Consider the following 15,804-nt stretch of genomic DNA (forward strand, 5'->3'; position numbering starts at 1 on the left):
AGTATCCGGTGAACACACCAGTAACGAATCCAGCCAACTATCAGCAGCAGCGGGCAGGTCAATGCCTTTGCAAGTGGTGATGTCACCACATCATGCGTGCCACACACAGGATTTGCCGCAATCTTCCGACGCGTCTAGGTACGCGATCTTGTGCTGTCTGAAGCTTATTCGGGTCCTCGCACAAACCATTTGACGTTTGACTCTTCGCTTTGTTTCTTCATCTACATCTCTCCATTCCCACGCCATGCCTAAGGGCACTTATCCCAGAACGCGCATAGCTGTTACAGCGGGATTGGCTATCTCTTTCCTTTTCCTCCTCCACTTCCTCTTCTCCTCTCCTGACCGACTCCTGGCGACGCAGAGATGGACGACTGCTTCTTCTTCCGTCATTCGTTCAAAGTTCCTTCGAGCAAAGGCCCAAGCCCCCAAACCTCCCATACACCATCCTATTCCCAAGCTCATGGCAGACGCCAGGAATGAGTTTGACCAAAAGCTCAAGAAACAAAGCAAGAGCTTGCCCGAAGCCGTTGCCGAGTACAAGAAGAGGTACGGGAGAAATCCTCCGAAGGGCTTTGATGAATGGTACGCGTTTGCGAAGGAGAACAATGCCGTCATCATCGACGAGTATGACCAGCTTGATCGTGATCTCAAGCCCTTTTGGCTCTTCTCTGGCCAGGAGTTGCGACGAAGATGTGTCCAAGTCGGTTTCTTGCCTTCGGTCGATTTGGTGAGGGTTGAGAAGGGTCAAACAAGAACTATCGATGTGTCAAAGGGCTTCGATGACTCTGAAGTTGGTGCCCGTGCCAAGGGTTTCCGAGTCATGCTTGAAAAGTTTCAAGCAAAGCTTCCCGATATGGATTTCCCCATCAACGAAAAGGCGGAAGGACGTATTCTCGTGCCTTGGGAGGAAAACTTATACTCTAACCTCACAGCTGATTCTTCTCGTAAGATTTATCTCTGAATTTTACCTGTTTATTCGCTGACTCTTTCGTAGTTGGTATTGAACACGTCTTGGGCGGAGAATTCATTCCCGATTGGCGAGGTGATGGTAACGTCTGGGAGGCGTACCGCCGAACTTGTGAACCTTCATCTCAAGCCCGTCGTCTGTTTGGTTCTCTCCGTGCCAATCTCAAAGAAGGTCAAGCTCCCGTCTCTCGTCTCGCCGATGCTGGTGTGACTGCCGACGCTCCTTCTGAAGACTTTTTCTTCCCCCAAAGTGTCGACGACAAATACGACTTTTGCGCTCACCCCTGGGCTCATTATAATCAAGGCCATTTCTTCTCCGATTGGCGGACTATCCATGCTCTTTACCCCATGTTCTCTCCAGCCAAGGGTTTGGGATACAGCGACATTCTTATTCCCAGTCACTACTATTTCTCCTCCACTAAGCGATACACTTATGGTTGGGATCCTGTCAACATGGTTATTAAGGACGTCGATGACATGGAGACTAAGTGGGAGGACAAGTCTGACGACATATTCTGGCGTGGTGCCACTACTGGTGGCGGTTCTTCTCCTCCCGGTTTCCTTGCTCAGTACCAGCGTCACCGATTGATTAAGATGACCTCTGACTCTTCCAATGTCAACAAAACTGTCGTTTTCGCCGATCCTCCCGGAACTGACCACTTCATCTCTGCTCAAGTGCCTATCGGGCAGCTGAACAAAGATATGATGGATGTGGCGTTCACAAAGGCAGTCGGTTGTACCCAATACCCCGGAGGATGTGACGGTATGCGAAAGGACCACCGATTTGCCGATGCTGTCCCTCTTGGTGAGAACTGGAGACACAAGTATTTGATCGATATCGACGGTATGGGTTACTCTGCCCGTCTTTTTGCTTTGGTGCGACTCCTTTTTCATATCTAGAAATGTTAGTCACAATTACTAACAGCAATCTTAGCTCAAGAGTGAAAGTGCTGTCCTCAAGTCTACCGTCTACACCGAATTCATGTCCGAATGGCTCCAGCCTTGGCTTCACTATATCCCCATCTCTCAAATGTACCAGGAAATTTACAACGTCCACGCCTTCTTCTCTGGCCCTTCGAAGGCTATGCTTGATGCCTCCAACTCTACTAGAACTCTGTATCAGCAGCCTGGGGTTCACACCAAGAAATTTGATGGGGATGCAGAGTTGAGGAAGATTGCCAAGGCGGGTAGGGAGTGGATGTTCACTATTGGACGAAAGATCGACATGGAAAGTGGGTATCTTCCCCTTGGAGATTATTTAATGTGGCTAACAACACGTTTAGTCTACGTGTACAGGTTGTGTCTTGAGTGGGCACGTCTTATGGCTGATGACCGTGAGGCCATGACCTACAACGGATAGTGATGCGTGCACAGGTTAGATTGAATAAATAGATGGTTCTTTTGGTGTCTTTGTACAACAATGCCTCTAATGCATTGCTATGTTTCTGATCATGGTTTCGACATGATTGTTTTCGCCATCCAGTGACTGGATAAACTTCACACTACTACTATACAATAATAAGACGACCTCTCGTAGATCTTGTTTGAATGATCTTTGTACATGTTGGACGCCGCGGAGAGGTCCGTAGATTAGAAAAACAGACGCGTCAATGGAACTTCGTTTTTGCCAATCGCAAGCCGATCTCCTGTCAAATCGAAAGGTTTCAAATAATAGCCTTGACTGGCCGGCTCCTACTTTCCTCATTCCCATCTATACCCCTCTCATGCCTCCCCACCAACCCGGTGATCTCGAACCCCCCCCGAAAGTTCCACCAGAAATTTATAACACCGTTCGCCAAACATGGGTTCAAACTTGGAAAGACTTTTACGCCTGGAAACCTCCCTCCACTCTCCCGGTCGAAGATGGCTGGGTGAGTATGCGAGCAGAGGAAGAGGATAAGAACCTTGTTAAAGATCATGAGGATTTCGGTAAGCGCATGGCCGCACTACTGGAGAAGTTTGAGCAGGAAAGTGGGAGAGAAGGAAAGTTGGCAGAGGTCGAGTTTGAAGGTGCTGCCGAACTTAAGCCTCTACAGAATACCAACAAATCGCCAATCGAATGGAACGTACATGGTAGACCGATTCGTCCTCTCCCACCCATCTACAGCCTTACACCCACTATTGATCCCGTCCCCGAGTACGCCTTTTGTATCTACACCCCTCGCAGCATCTTGTCACCTGATGAAGTTATTATGCCCTTTATGCCTACCTTTGACGATGACACGCTCGACATACCAGGATTCGAGACTGAAAAAGAAAAATATTCGTCTCTTTTTACTAGCTGCTTATGGGACTTACCGGGACGAGATGCTGATGTGGATATTATCATGTTTGAAACGTTGAAAAGGCTGGAGAAGCTAGAGGTAGAGAAAGAAGATATCGACAGGACAAGGATATTACCAAAAGAGTGTCTCTACGTGGAAAGTCTCGATTTGAGAAGAGATCTACCTCCATTTCCATTACCTCCTCAAAATATCGACTCAGTCACAGGAAGGAAGTTGCCGGATGGCCTAAATCATGTTGTAGGAGCAAAGAGGAAATGGGAGGAACCGTTAGAGCTTATTGAAGAGGATTTCGAAGATGATCTAGAAGGGTTTGAGGAAGCATGTTGCCATTATCCTACTTGCACAAGCGTCATGTGTATTAGGCATAGTATGTCAATATTTTTCCCTCGGCTTGGCTCAACTAACGCGAAGCTCAGCCGGCATGTATTTTGACGGTTTAACACGTAATACAGCCAGAGGCTCAAGCTTTAACGCCGGAAATCAGCGTCTACCTCGTATCTCATCAGTACTCCCTACCCTCTCTGAACCTTGCTCCCCCACATGTTACTCATTAACTAGTAATGAAGCGACATTAGGGGAAAGACTGTTGTCCATCCGACTGGAGAAGGAATGGTCGGAATCGGACAAGCAACAGCTTATAGATATACTTTCTGCATACGAAGGCTCAAGACTCGAAAGAATATGTGGATTGAAAGATGTCTTCAACCGAACTTGTGCAGAGGTGGGGTTTTCAAACTGTATACATTCATTTGCGTGGCTGACCAAATTTAAGGTCGCGCGGCAAGTCACCAGTATCTTACAAGATCGATCGAGAGGACCAAGTGTGCATGAGCCAGGTGCTGACATGGAATGTTCAACTCCTTCATCTACATCTGGATCGTTAAGGCCACTTTTACAAAGGTCAAAGTCCAGTAAAGCCCAATTGAGTACGTTGAAGGTTGTATCTTTTGGCAGAGAAAGCTAATAGGTTGTAGTACCGATAACCAATCGTTTGCCCGAGTTCGTGGAGTGCGAACATGAAGGCGAGTGTCTTCCAGGTGTTTGTAGTTGCGCCAATGGCAAGTTGCCATGTGGGCGACACTGCTCTGTAGGTTCTCTTCCCCCTTTTTCGTTCCCTTCTTGCTTATTAACGAGCCCAAAGTGTCCTTCCACGTGTACAAGGCGTCATCGCGGTTGCAACTGCCGCCGTATAGCGATACAAGAAGGCAGACCTGTAAGAGACGGCAAAATATGTATTAATGGTAAATGTCCTTGTATAAGGAGTTTCAGAGAATGTGACAAGGAGCTATGCGGCAGTTGCGGAGCTGCGTACGTTTTATGGCTTGTATCTTATCCATGGGTGCACTGACCTTCGTTGGTAACTGTTAGTGAGGAGCTGGTACAAGACGAGGAGATTCTCAAGACGACAGGTAGTTTCGGAAAGGATGGGGAATGGGTTGAGAACAAGGATAAAATGGCTCAAGGTCAAACATTCATCAGCTGCGGAAATATAGCTTTACAAAAAGCAAAGTGGCCGGTCAGTACATCGTTCAGTTAATCTTGGTTATTGATCATTAACTATCTGTTCGTAGAAGCTGAGAGTAGGGATAAGCAAGGTAGCAGGGTACGGGTTATTTGCCGACGAAGATATCGGCCAACATGTGCCTGTAGGGGGTAAGTGATGTTGATGCTGCTTATGGGTACAAATAGCTGCTCATCTGTATAGAATATGTGGGGGAGTATATTTCTGAATGGGAAGGTGATAATCGAAAGTGAGTAGGCACCACACATGATATATTTTCACAGTCGCTGATAGCTCGATCCAGTTTCGCTGAAGTATGTCTCTAAAAAAGTTCCCTTCTACCCTTATCCTACTAATCTTAACTCATTCGCAGTCTATTAATAAACGGCGATATCAATTCACCATCAACCCACAATTTATCATTGATGCTGGTTTCTTTGGTAACCACACGCGGTTCATCAACTCTGCTCAAGGAAATAATGTGAATTGTGTCGCCCATCGTGAGTTTCGGTTAATATTATTAGGACTTTGAGCCTACTGACCCGTTTGGCAGAGAGAGCAGTGGGTCACGAGCTCAGGATATTGTTTCTGACAAGTGAGTCTGACATCTGATTCAAAGTGAAGCTAATACTTTTGCCTGTTTAGCGAGACCCATCAGACGACATGAGGAAATCCATTTCAACTATGGGTACGCAAAAAACCCTGTAAATACTGGTGAAAAAGCTGACCTTTTCTTAAGAGACGACTTTTGGGATAATCATTAGACCGGTTTGCAGGCTCAATGAGAGGCGTAGAAGTGACAGAGGACGAAAGGAGGAAAGGAATGTCGGTAGGCCCATCGCGCTGAGAAAATGGCATTGGCAAAATAGATGTTGCAATGGATGTGGGCTTGGTGTTGCTGATGGAACAAAGTTTGGTCCTTATAAATGGGAACCTTTCGTGATCCTTGTGTGGGTCATACTTTTTTGAAGATAGCCCCCCTTTAGTCATACGACTAATCGCTTCTGTAGAGGGTATTAATGATATTCAGTTCATGTCTGCATGGTGAAACACACCTTTGACATGCCATAGACATAAAAGTATACGAGCATCGGGAAAGATAGTCAAGGCTGAGTTGATCTCCGCCGTGTCCTTATCCATATGGATTATTTTAGGTCGGATCTGGGACTCTTCACGCACTTGACGCAAGAATGCTGTGAGCGCTTTTGTACGCTGGAAAACCACGTTAAATTATGTCATCTTCAAACAGGAAATGGTTTGCTCACTGCAGCTCCGCAGATCGCCCGCTTCGTCTCCAATATGCAGTAAAACGCAGGTACACCAGTTTCGACATCGTGGACAATACAAGTGTAAAGCTCAAGATTGTCGCTGTTGGTACCGACTTGTACATAATATCGATCCGCATACATGCCCATTCAGACACCAAACCAAAGTCCGCTTACATGTCGCATCTAATGACATCTCTTCCACCTGGATTTCTCGCTCTCTAATATTGTCCAGAATGTGATGAAGGTCAAAGCCGATAGCGATGATTCCCTCCATCTCTGACATATCCAGATAGACAACATTACCCTCTCTTTCCTCCTGCTCAAGTAGCTTTTTCATTGATACCACTGGGTCATTGTCAAGGCGGTATGGTTCGAGCAAGATGTCCGACATTCGGTTACGAATCTGGTCATCAGTGAGCCAATGGTACTGGTTATTGAACTCTTCGATAATAGCCAATACATCCTTGGCTTTCAGATTATTGGCAACCCTAGACTTGAGGATTTCACGGATACGCTCCTCTACTTCAGAAGGCACATCGGTACGCTGATACTTGATGTGAGGGATAGCATGCTTCGCTGTAATGGCGATAACACCTCGCTGACTGTTGTAGCGAATGGAGAAATGACCGCGACAGGGAAACCTGTCCATCCCCCTCCTGCCTTCGCGTCTTGCTTTGGGGGCCTTGGACTGAGAAGGCGAAGGTGAAAGCGGAAGTGAGAATGAGGTAAGGGATGTTGCTGAGGGGACATTGAGGGCGAGCCTAGCTTTGGGCGCCAGTGACGAGCTTTGACAACAGTCATGTGACCCTCGAAGCATTGCCATCGACTTCGGTTTTATCTTGCCTGTACAGATGCTAGCCATGCAAACCGGGTGATAAGGATGGGCTGACACAAAACGACAGCCGCTACCGGAGTCAACACCGGTCATGCTCTGCGCTAAATCTTTCGCAAACATCTCTATAGCTTTTCCCTCTACCGTCGGCTTCTGCGCTGCGGGCACCTCCCAGTCGCCTTGGAAGTTTATAGGTTTGTCATGGACCGAGGCTCGAAGCTTGATCTCCTCTTCAGAACCATTTTTATGCCCTTAAATCGAAGTATTGGGTCAACACTGTGGATATGACAGTGGATTGAAGCACGGAACGCGTTCGCGAGAGCTCCGAAACTGTCATACCTCTGGATTTCCTAAAAAAACGCTGTCAGCGTACCTTTCCTCTGCGGCTTCAAGGCGAGCTTACTGCCGGCGCCTCAATCTTTCTCCTTTCGATAGCTGCTACTTTCTCCGTTTTCTTTCTTGTTCTGTTCGCGCGACTTCTTTCGCGGCCCAGATAAAGACACCTGAGGCATTGTGTCTTCGGCTTTTCCCAGTGGCAGGTTACGTAGACCATTTAGTTGGCGATATATAATCAGGGACGATATGGATAGATGGATGCATAAAGAAGGAAGCAGTGGTGGAAGAAGAAAATGACTGACCGCGTTCGTTGTTTGGGTTACATAGTTTGGTTTTTGTTTTGTTTTATTATTTGGTTGGTTTTTGTTTGTTTTTTCTGGTTTACTATGGAAAGAAGGCCACTAATATATGTGGTAGACATGCACACTCTGAACAATTTTTTTGCAATGAACTATCCGACTCGGACACCCCGTAGCTACCGATTGATATAAAAATATGCATGCAGTTGGCCAATATGTGTCCTGCAGACGGTGAGAAAGGAGAAAATGCAATCGGTCAGATTGCTATGCAATCTTCCAATGAAAATGGCTAATAGCCTTGCTTATAGGGGCGTTTTTATTAAGGTTTATAAGTACTACTTTGGAGGTGAAAGAGGTGCGTCTTTAATAGGTGCATGCATGCCTAATAAATGTAATTAAACTGATTCTCGCGCCTGATCAGGACGCGGCCAGGAGGATTCCGTGCGTATTCATAATCGATGAGCCTCCTCCTAGGCTTTGTACTCCTCTTGAGGTATTTCTTCCCAGTCTGTCTTTTCTTTGAGTTCGGCCCTCCTCGTGTTGAAGATAGTCATGTCAATGGTGTCGAGGGCTAACAGTCGATGAATATGAACTTTTTTCTGCTGTCCGTACCTTCGCACTCGACCGATGGCTTGCGTTTCTACGGCGCGATAGTTGAATAAAGAGTTGGTGAACAAGGGGCCGAGGAAGATAGCATGGTTGGCAGTGGTCAGATTAGATCCAGCGGCGCTTGCATCATTCATCTTGAGGAGCAGTACTCGTGCAGTATCGGCATTCGTGGACTGGAAACGATCAAGAGTATTTGCTCGTGACTTGGCAGAACCGGATAGCGTGACGTGTGGAATTTTGCCTGCAGACAGAGCTTCAGACACCTTGCCTGCGAGGTCTTCCCATTGAAGGAACACCAACACGCGCTCATCTTTGGGGATAGAATGGATGAGATTGACTAAATGCTCTAGTTTGGCACCATACCGCCCTGAGGAAAGCTCGCCTTCAGTGCCCAGCGAGCTGACCTTGACCATATTGGTCGGTCGCACTGCGGCATGGCATTCACCGGACTTAACACATCGTTGAGAAGCCACTGCCTTACGCATGCACTCATGGCAGGCGACATGACCACAGCAAGACAGAACAGCCATTTCGATATCCGGATTGGTGGATGGCTTGTGTCCACATTCCGAAGATTCAAGTACAATTTGGGCATCGCTCTTGCCTTTCTGAATTTTCCTGACAACCTCAAAGAAGCGTAATGATCTGACTCTCGCCACCAATTCCTTGACAAGTTTACGGAGAAGATGGGTCTGCTCTCGGAGCTGCCATTTGACGTCATCCATTCTGGCCCCACTGGCTATTGACGGAGACTGCTTATCTGAAGGGGAGAGCGGGATACTGCCGTCCTTCACACCACACTTCTCTATCACGTTGAGCAGTATGCGTGCAGCTTCGATGTCGCCTTGATGTTTCGAGATGTTGGAGGAAAATGCAATCCACTCAGCAAATGGTTGACGTTCGTCATCATTCTTGCTAAATCCTCCCTTCTTCTTAATCCATCCATGCAAAGCTATTGCCTGGTTGACTGACCGAGAAAGGTCTTCTTGACAAGCGAGCAACTGCCTAGCTCGAGCGCTGGTGATATGATCACAGGCTTCTTGGGCAGTCTTTGCGTCCTGAGTCTTATCAGACAGATCAAGGGTGAAATGGCAGCATCGTTTAAGCAAGGCTTCTTCTGCCGTCTTCGAATCGGACAAGGCCTCTTCAAGTCTAGCGTTGCGATCACCTTGAGTAACATTCTTAAACTTCGTCTCCTTACGCCTGCGATAGGTATCACATTAGTTATGTCACCGCCAACGAAGAGGGAGACTCACGCTTGCATTTCCAAAGCCTGAAGATGATGCTCAAGTTCAAGGTATATGGCACCTTCTGAAGCTGGCAGTTTGAAAGTACGGATATGCTCGACGGTGGGTATATCCTCAATCTCTGCGATATTTTGGCGCATAAAGACGTTCAAGAACTCCTGCGCCAGTTCATCCCGTCGATTATGCCAGGCTCGTGAATGGATCTCCCTAAACGCGTGGAATTTCTCGGCTTGGGTCTGTTCTTTTGCACGAGCTTTCTGATACTGGACGTCGCCCTCGCCATCATCCTGCACGCCAAGGTGTATACCCATGAATGTTGCGATACTGAAGTTCTATTTAGTCTCGACGGCCGGAAAAGAAGATTTTTAGACTTGCCTTCTAATTGCTGCAAAATCGCTGACAGGTGGAGTGCCAGACAGAATCCATCGGTATGAAGAAGAAAGGCGTAAAACAGCCGCAAGGCTTTTTTTCTGAAGATAAGTGAATTCATCCGCAATGACTCGACGGAATCTGTAAACACGATATTTAAGCTATAGTCCCTTATTGCTAACTTAAATTCGCTCACCGAAACATATGAAGGACTGGATTGGGCAGCAACTTGTAATCCTTTTTGACCGAAGCACTGAGAATTGATTCTGAACCGGTGAAGCTGTGGAATTTGGGTATAGGGATGTAAGTCTTGCTTTCCTCGTCATCCTGACCACAATTAGTTACGCAAGCTAGTCAATGGCATTTTACTTACATCTTCATCTTCGGAAGCTTCCCACCGCTCAAGTTCCTCCTTGGTAATGGGCTTCGCTTTGGAATCACTGCTGTGTTTGTCTCTATACGCCTGTCCTTTCATTCTTCTGCCGAAGCTAACGGCAATGTGTACTTCCTTCTTAGCTCCGGCGCTATCTACCAAACTTTTCTTCTTATCCTCCATAGCCCTCATGGCTGCCTCGCTGCCTTTTTCTTTCAAGATTTCCGTCTGTGACATAAGACTTTCCATAGCTGCATCTAGCCTGTCACAGAAGAATCGTCCACCCTGGGTGTCATTAAGCCATTCTCGAGGCCGGGCAGAGAGGTACTCGAATCGAGACCAATAGACATCGGACTCGAAGATTTCTGATGCCATGACGATGATATCAGCTTTGCCGAGTTCAGCGATGGTCTTCCCTTGTAAATCTTTCATCCCCTGAATGACAATAACTTTGAACATGCTGCCGGTAAATCGCGCTATCTCGTTGGGCCATTGTTTACTAAGATGACCAGGCACAACAATAAGCGTCGCTTTCAGGTCAATCAAACCGGGCGGGGCAGGCTCAGGTGCAGGAAGGGACATGGTCTGCGCAACCAGAGCGATGGAGATAATTGTTTTGCCGTAACCAACTTGATCCGCAATGACACCTCCGCGGACCATGACTGGCCTCTCAGCCTTACCCTCTGCTCTCCACCCTACAGCAGGAAGCAAGGACTCAGAAATCTCTTCTTCAACAAACGTATGGGTTTTCCCGGCTGCCTTCTCTTGTTCTAACATCCACCACAAAGATCGCAATTGTTCTTTACGAAGGGGTAATTTGAAAGCTTCGGGTTGAGAGTTTTCAGGATCTTGTTTGTTGCTTGGTAGGATAAAGACGCGCCGAGGTTGAAAGGTTTCGGCCACATGGCCAGGAGTGAGACGCCAAGAAAGACTGATTTTATGTTCGGAAGTGGTCGGCGGGAGCCGTGAGAGTGCACGGTGGGCAAGGGAAACAATGTTGAGACCGATACGGAACGAACCTATATCCCCATCGAGCCTAAGCTGGACAACAAAGGGCGAGGGTCGATGCTTGAGAGCCTATTGAAAAGAGTCAAAACCCTCAATATGCAATGAGAAGTAAATGTGCTTACATGCTCATACTGCCCAGCTTCTAACTTATCTTCGAACGCAATGATGGTACTCTTCGTTTTGTTTCCCTTTTTGTTTGTCTTACCTTCCCTTTTTATCCAATGGATCTTAGGTGGTCTTGGGGCGCATCTTTCGCAAACATTCTCGGGTACCTAGAGACATCGCACAGTCTTTCATTAGTTGAAGGCTGGGTAGCTAGGAATGTAACGTACGTCGTCGGTAATATGGGTCCAATTTTTTAGCCCATCAAGCGGAGGCAATCTCTCGGTGATCCAGGCTAAATTGGCAAAAGTGGTATTGCCTTGATGTGATAAGTCGATTTCTGCCCAGGCTCCTCGTCGCCACATACTCTCCGAATGAGTAGGATCAAGTGGAACGCGACAAGACAGAAGAGCCATTGCATGAGAACATCCTTTAGTTGTTAACGATGCTGATATGGCAGAAGCCGATGCAGGGATGGCATAGGTGGCCCTGTCACGATGGATTTCGTTTGCCCCGGCATCATTGGCAACGACAGCGATATCATCGCCACCTATGGCGGTCAGGTGGGCTTCGGCACATTTCACCCATGCGCCAGAGACATCCAGCTTCACCTTTCTCTGTTTCTCATTGCCTTCCCGCCACTTGGAATCCAATCGAGCAATCACTGGTCGCTCCGTTCCATAGTCCAATCTTTCAGTACTTGTAGAAAATACATATCTGTCTTCACGCGATTCGCCACACCTGGTAGGATCAAGGAAGAAGTAGAGCTGAGGGAGACCATCTTCTGAAGGATCGGGCTTCTTCTTATGAAGTGACGACATCGCCTGGCCGCATCGGGGAAGAAGCTGATAGGTACCAGATAGTTTTCTGTCAAGCGCATTGTCATCTTCCGCTTGGAGGGAAATTTCAAGTTCGGACCATCGAGTGGTGTGGGCGAAGGGACCTTGGAGACCAAGCGAAGCTTCCCAAGAAGGTAACAATTCTCCCTTACCCGTAATCTCAATGTCGATAGACTTCATAGAGGGGATACAAAGTTCCCAAGGACCGCACAGGACGTCTTGGCCGCCGATATCAATTTGAAGTCGAGCTACCGGATGAAGAAGAAGAGCTCGAAGTTGGCTGTTATTGGGCTCGGATGGAGGTGCCTTGATGGTCAGTCGCCACTCCGGAATTTGGTTGCGAAGGACAAGACTAAGCATAGCACCGCGTGCTTCATATACTGCCGTCCAGGTGCTTTGTCTTTTGAGATATCGGAACCTGAATTCAGCATCGTGTATTCCTTCTAGAAGCGCTGTACTCCATAACTGCCAATCAACATCACTAACGCTGCCTCTGTTAGACTTTTCAGCCGCTTTCCTGACAGCATTTAGACAATGATCGGTTAAGCCAGCAATCCGTACCCGCATGGGGAGCAAGCCCTTGAATATTTTCTCAAATTCCGCTGGCTCAACTCTCTGACTGGCACATGGCGCATAGACATGCTCAGGTCTGCCCCCACAAGATTTACAGGCACGATAACTGCATTCTTGACACTCAAGTATGTTTGGAACGATGCCAGATTGCCCTTCACATTGACAGTGCCTAGAGCTTCGGAAAGCCAGATCGAGGATCTCAGATAGATTGGACTTGGAGACTTTGGCAAGGTCGAGATCATGACGCTCGAGAGAATCTTCGCCGATGATCCGGCCAGCAACTTGCTCATCGTCTATTGCTTCCTTTTCGAGAATCAAAGCAGCTTCTTTTCCAGGGTTAGTGCCCTCAATGATCTTGTGGCATGCCACCTTGAGCGCAGCGATCATTGCAGAACCGACAACAGTGGTGGTCATGGCATTGCCTGCCAGATCAGCCAATTGATCTTCGTTCTCATTTGTAAGAAGGAGCTCTCGAACGGGGATGCCTTGAAGAGCTAGAGCCTCGCGTCCAGTGACAGGGCCACCACGGATAGTGACCCAGGGAATCATGTTGGGTGTCAGGCAAGGGGCAAGAGCTGTCTTTGATGAGCCAGTCTGTCGATCAACGTTTTGACTGACGTTCCAAATGCAAGCCTTGAAACCAGAGTCAATACCGTCTTTTGCCATTCGCAAGGTGGAAATCTCCAAGAGATCGACTACCCTTTCCGTCTGAGCAAGGAGCCAGTCATTCCATGTCCAGTCCAGCCCCTTACACACACCCGCTTCTTGCCAGGAAGTTAGAGGCCTCAATAAGCCGAGGGCTTCATCTTGCCTAGCACGCTGGTGTCTTGATTCGCATCTGTTCCAGTCTGTAGTCTTGCGAGAAGTACCATCTGCCTGCGCGCGCGCAGAAGCCAATTCAAGACGAGCGCGATGTATGTTGGGATCATCTGTATGAAGTAGGAATGCTTCAAATGGGGAAGACCATGGGCGACGAAGATCTTTCACGGTCTGGGCCCACTTCTCAGGAAGATTTTCTGGTTCAGGAGATGAGGGAGTAGCAAAAAGATAAACTCGAGTTCGAGTATGGGGAATATAAAACTCTTTAGTATCAAGTCTAGGCATATTTCTCAGCGATCAACATCATTAAACCTTTATGTGCTGCGTACCGTGTATACTGGGCGTCATAGTCAATCTGTCCAAAGTACTCAACAACCCTATCCCAGGGCGCGTTACAGACATTTTCCAAAATGACGATCGGGGGCTGATGCTTTTTGACCCATTGTAACATGCCACGAAAAGTTCTTCCAGATTCACCGTTGGCATCAATATCCTGTTGGACGTTATTCAGATTGGAGTAATCGACGCAGGAAGTACCAGCGATGAGAATCTGAGTAGTGTATCAATTGCTGACCATTTTCGTCACACAGATATACTCACATCAACATCACCAGGTACCTCAACCATCGAGCCATACGCCGTATGAGCTCTTTTCTTTCCTAGTTCAGTTACATCCCTGAACAGAACAGGAGGAGCGAAGTTGCGCTCGATATAAGCCTGCTTGAATGGTTCAATCTCACAAGAGAAAACGTGTTCAAACGCTAATGTAAGGCCATGCTGAGCTTTGATTGCTTTTGCGATCATGTTGAGAGCAAGGAGAGGGGACTCGGTGCCGCTGTCATATTCTGAGCAATGGTGACCGTAACTACTAGATGGCACTTACGAGCACATTGTAGCTACCCGGAGTTTTCGTCCATTCAGCCGCCTGACCAGTTCAATTATGTCTGGGATCTGATGAGATATTATCAGCTGAGCCAAAGTATTTAATAGTGTCGGCTTACTCTGGAAACAAGGTGATCGAACATGGCTTCGATGTCGCTTATTGGAGGTAGGTCCTCGCTCATGTTCCTTACAGCAGCTTTGATATCCAATTCCTGGCCGAGGGGTCTCACACCTGTGACGAAACTACCACTAGACTACCATTAACGATGTTCAACAATGAAGAGGAAGAACGTACAGATTCGCTGGTTTGGGGCGTAATTTTGCCTTGGGCAAAGAAGTTCTTGCCTTCTTCGCAGATTTTATTATTTCTAACCCTCAGATTTAGCGCTTAAGAACATAGAAGCGCAGAAGTTGAACTTACCCTCATCGCTTTCAGGCTCTTCCGCAGATCTTTCCTGTTCGCTATCTTCATCTGATCTGAAATGCACATCACCGTCATCGTCCTCGTCCCATTCACCACCTTCAAAGACAAAGTCGCTTTCATCGTCGCTAGACGTCTTACGCTTTTTGTTCGGATGCAATTTTCTTAGAGACGATCGCTTGGCTGTTTTTGAGACAGTAGATCGAACAGGGCGTCTTGTAGGGAATGAATTGGGATCTTCCTCACCAATGCTATTCGCTTGGGGACTTGTTATGCTTGAGCGATGAGGGGATGGCTGGCCTGTTGAGTAAGTGGCGCTGCTCTTTCCGTCGATCCTCCGCGTAGTGATGACGACCTCTACCTTGCGCGCTAATTTGACTTCTTTTCTGACGGGAGGGGGCAAAAGCCTTGGTTTTCCAGGATTCTTTTGGTAAAATTCTTGAACGAGTGAACAGTTTTCTCCTCCAATACCATCCTCGTCCTCCCACGTTCTCTCGTGCACAGCATAACCGGCCCAGTGGATGAGATACTGTAAGATTTGGCGTCCTTTTCTTCTGATAATTCGCGAATCGGCAATGTAGTCAATTTCGTACCAGTCATCGCCATCCTCTTCTGACTCTACCTCCGGCGAAGGAGATGCCTATGACAGACGCGTTAACAATACCGTTATAGCTCTTCGAGTTTCGACTCACGCGTTTTCTTTTCTGTGATTGGATGCTTGGAATGTTTCTCATATTTTCCCCATTTACAGCTCTGCCTTCCGTTTCCTTCATGTCCAATTTGAAGTTGGTGTCTACGTTGTATGACACACCGGTTGACTTGAAGTAGCTCGTCTAACGGAGGTAATTACTGTCTTTGGAAGAACCGTCACCAAAGGCGAGTGCAGTGAAGGGCCTAATTGAGAATTTAGAGTCTGGGATCAGTACACCAGGACACGAAACCGACTCAAGGACGAAGTGACGAAGGAATGAAGCTTCGTCAAGTCGCGTCTGAGGGGAGTCGCGTCAACTAGTAGAAGACGAATAATTAACAGGCGGCCAAAGCCGACGATATCCTGATCCGTGCCTGGGGGATT

At 47.5% G+C, this 15,804-nt stretch overlaps 3 protein-coding genes and 1 pseudogene across 3 annotated transcripts; 2 read left to right on the top strand and 2 right to left on the bottom strand.

The window, feature by feature from the left end:
• Nucleotides 1-200: 200 nt before the first annotated feature.
• CNK01140 (capsular associated protein) lies at nt 201-2,413 on the top strand. Its single transcript, XM_567800.1, has 4 exons — nt 201-944; nt 995-1,842; nt 1,901-2,198; nt 2,250-2,413. The coding sequence occupies exons 1-4, from the start codon at nt 245-247 to the stop codon at nt 2,324-2,326; spliced, it is 1,923 nt and encodes a 640-aa protein (XP_567800.1). The 5' UTR covers nt 201-244; the 3' UTR covers nt 2,327-2,413.
• Nucleotides 2,414-2,647: 234 nt separating this feature from the next.
• On the top strand, nt 2,648-7,541 carry CNK01150 (polycomb protein e(z), putative). Its single transcript, XM_024658042.1, has 15 exons — nt 2,648-3,618; nt 3,668-3,972; nt 4,024-4,177; nt 4,226-4,338; nt 4,393-4,559; nt 4,620-4,767; nt 4,823-4,904; nt 4,957-5,002; nt 5,057-5,066; nt 5,126-5,252; nt 5,306-5,347; nt 5,398-5,440; nt 5,492-5,702; nt 5,763-5,959; nt 6,031-7,541. Exons 1-13 carry the CDS (start codon nt 2,691-2,693, stop codon nt 5,514-5,516), a joined length of 2,190 nt encoding a protein of 729 aa, XP_024513769.1. The 5' UTR covers nt 2,648-2,690; the 3' UTR covers nt 5,517-5,702; nt 5,763-5,959; nt 6,031-7,541.
• CNK01160 lies at nt 5,043-7,830 on the bottom strand (annotated as a pseudogene).
• Nucleotides 7,831-15,519, bottom strand: CNK01170 (DNA repair protein rad8, putative). The gene is made up of 14 exons (XM_024658043.1): nt 15,422-15,519; nt 14,730-15,369; nt 14,604-14,676; nt 14,428-14,557; nt 14,310-14,377; nt 14,027-14,261; nt 13,756-13,976; nt 11,426-13,703; nt 11,216-11,365; nt 10,086-11,162; nt 9,909-10,039; nt 9,719-9,853; nt 9,353-9,667; nt 7,831-9,299 (listed from the first exon to the last, which is right to left on the bottom strand). The coding sequence occupies exons 1-14, from the start codon at nt 15,500-15,502 to the stop codon at nt 7,958-7,960; spliced, it is 6,876 nt and encodes a 2,291-aa protein (XP_024513770.1). The 5' UTR covers nt 15,503-15,519; the 3' UTR covers nt 7,831-7,957.
• Nucleotides 15,520-15,804: the final 285 nt, after the last annotated feature.

The sequence above is a fragment of the Cryptococcus neoformans genome (assembly GCF_000091045.1).
Source record: "Cryptococcus neoformans var. neoformans JEC21 chromosome 11 sequence".
Lineage (NCBI taxonomy): Eukaryota > Fungi > Basidiomycota > Tremellomycetes > Tremellales > Cryptococcaceae > Cryptococcus > Cryptococcus deneoformans.

Coding starts and splice junctions, on each gene's coding strand:
- CNK01170 (XM_024658043.1), bottom strand. CDS start 15,502: ATGAAGGAAACGGAAGGCAGAGCTGTAAATGGGGAAAATATGAGAAAC. Junction 15,370..15,421: donor AATCACAGAAAAGAAAACGC/GTGAGTCGAAAC, acceptor CGTCTGTCATAG/GCATCTCCTTCGCCGGAGGT. Junction 14,558..14,603: donor CGCCCCAAACCAGCGAATCT/GTACGTTCTTCC, acceptor ATGGTAGTCTAG/TGGTAGTTTCGTCACAGGTG.
- CNK01150 (XM_024658042.1), top strand. CDS start 2,691: ATGCCTCCCCACCAACCCGGTGATCTCGAACCCCCCCCGAAAGTTCCA. Junction 4,905..4,956: donor CCAACATGTGCCTGTAGGGG/GTAAGTGATGTT, acceptor TCATCTGTATAG/AATATGTGGGGGAGTATATT. Junction 5,253..5,305: donor TGTGAATTGTGTCGCCCATC/GTGAGTTTCGGT, acceptor CCCGTTTGGCAG/AGAGAGCAGTGGGTCACGAG.
- CNK01140 (XM_567800.1), top strand. CDS start 245: ATGCCTAAGGGCACTTATCCCAGAACGCGCATAGCTGTTACAGCGGGA. Junction 1,843..1,900: donor CTGCCCGTCTTTTTGCTTTG/GTGCGACTCCTT, acceptor CAGCAATCTTAG/CTCAAGAGTGAAAGTGCTGT. Junction 2,199..2,249: donor ACGAAAGATCGACATGGAAA/GTGGGTATCTTC, acceptor CAACACGTTTAG/TCTACGTGTACAGGTTGTGT.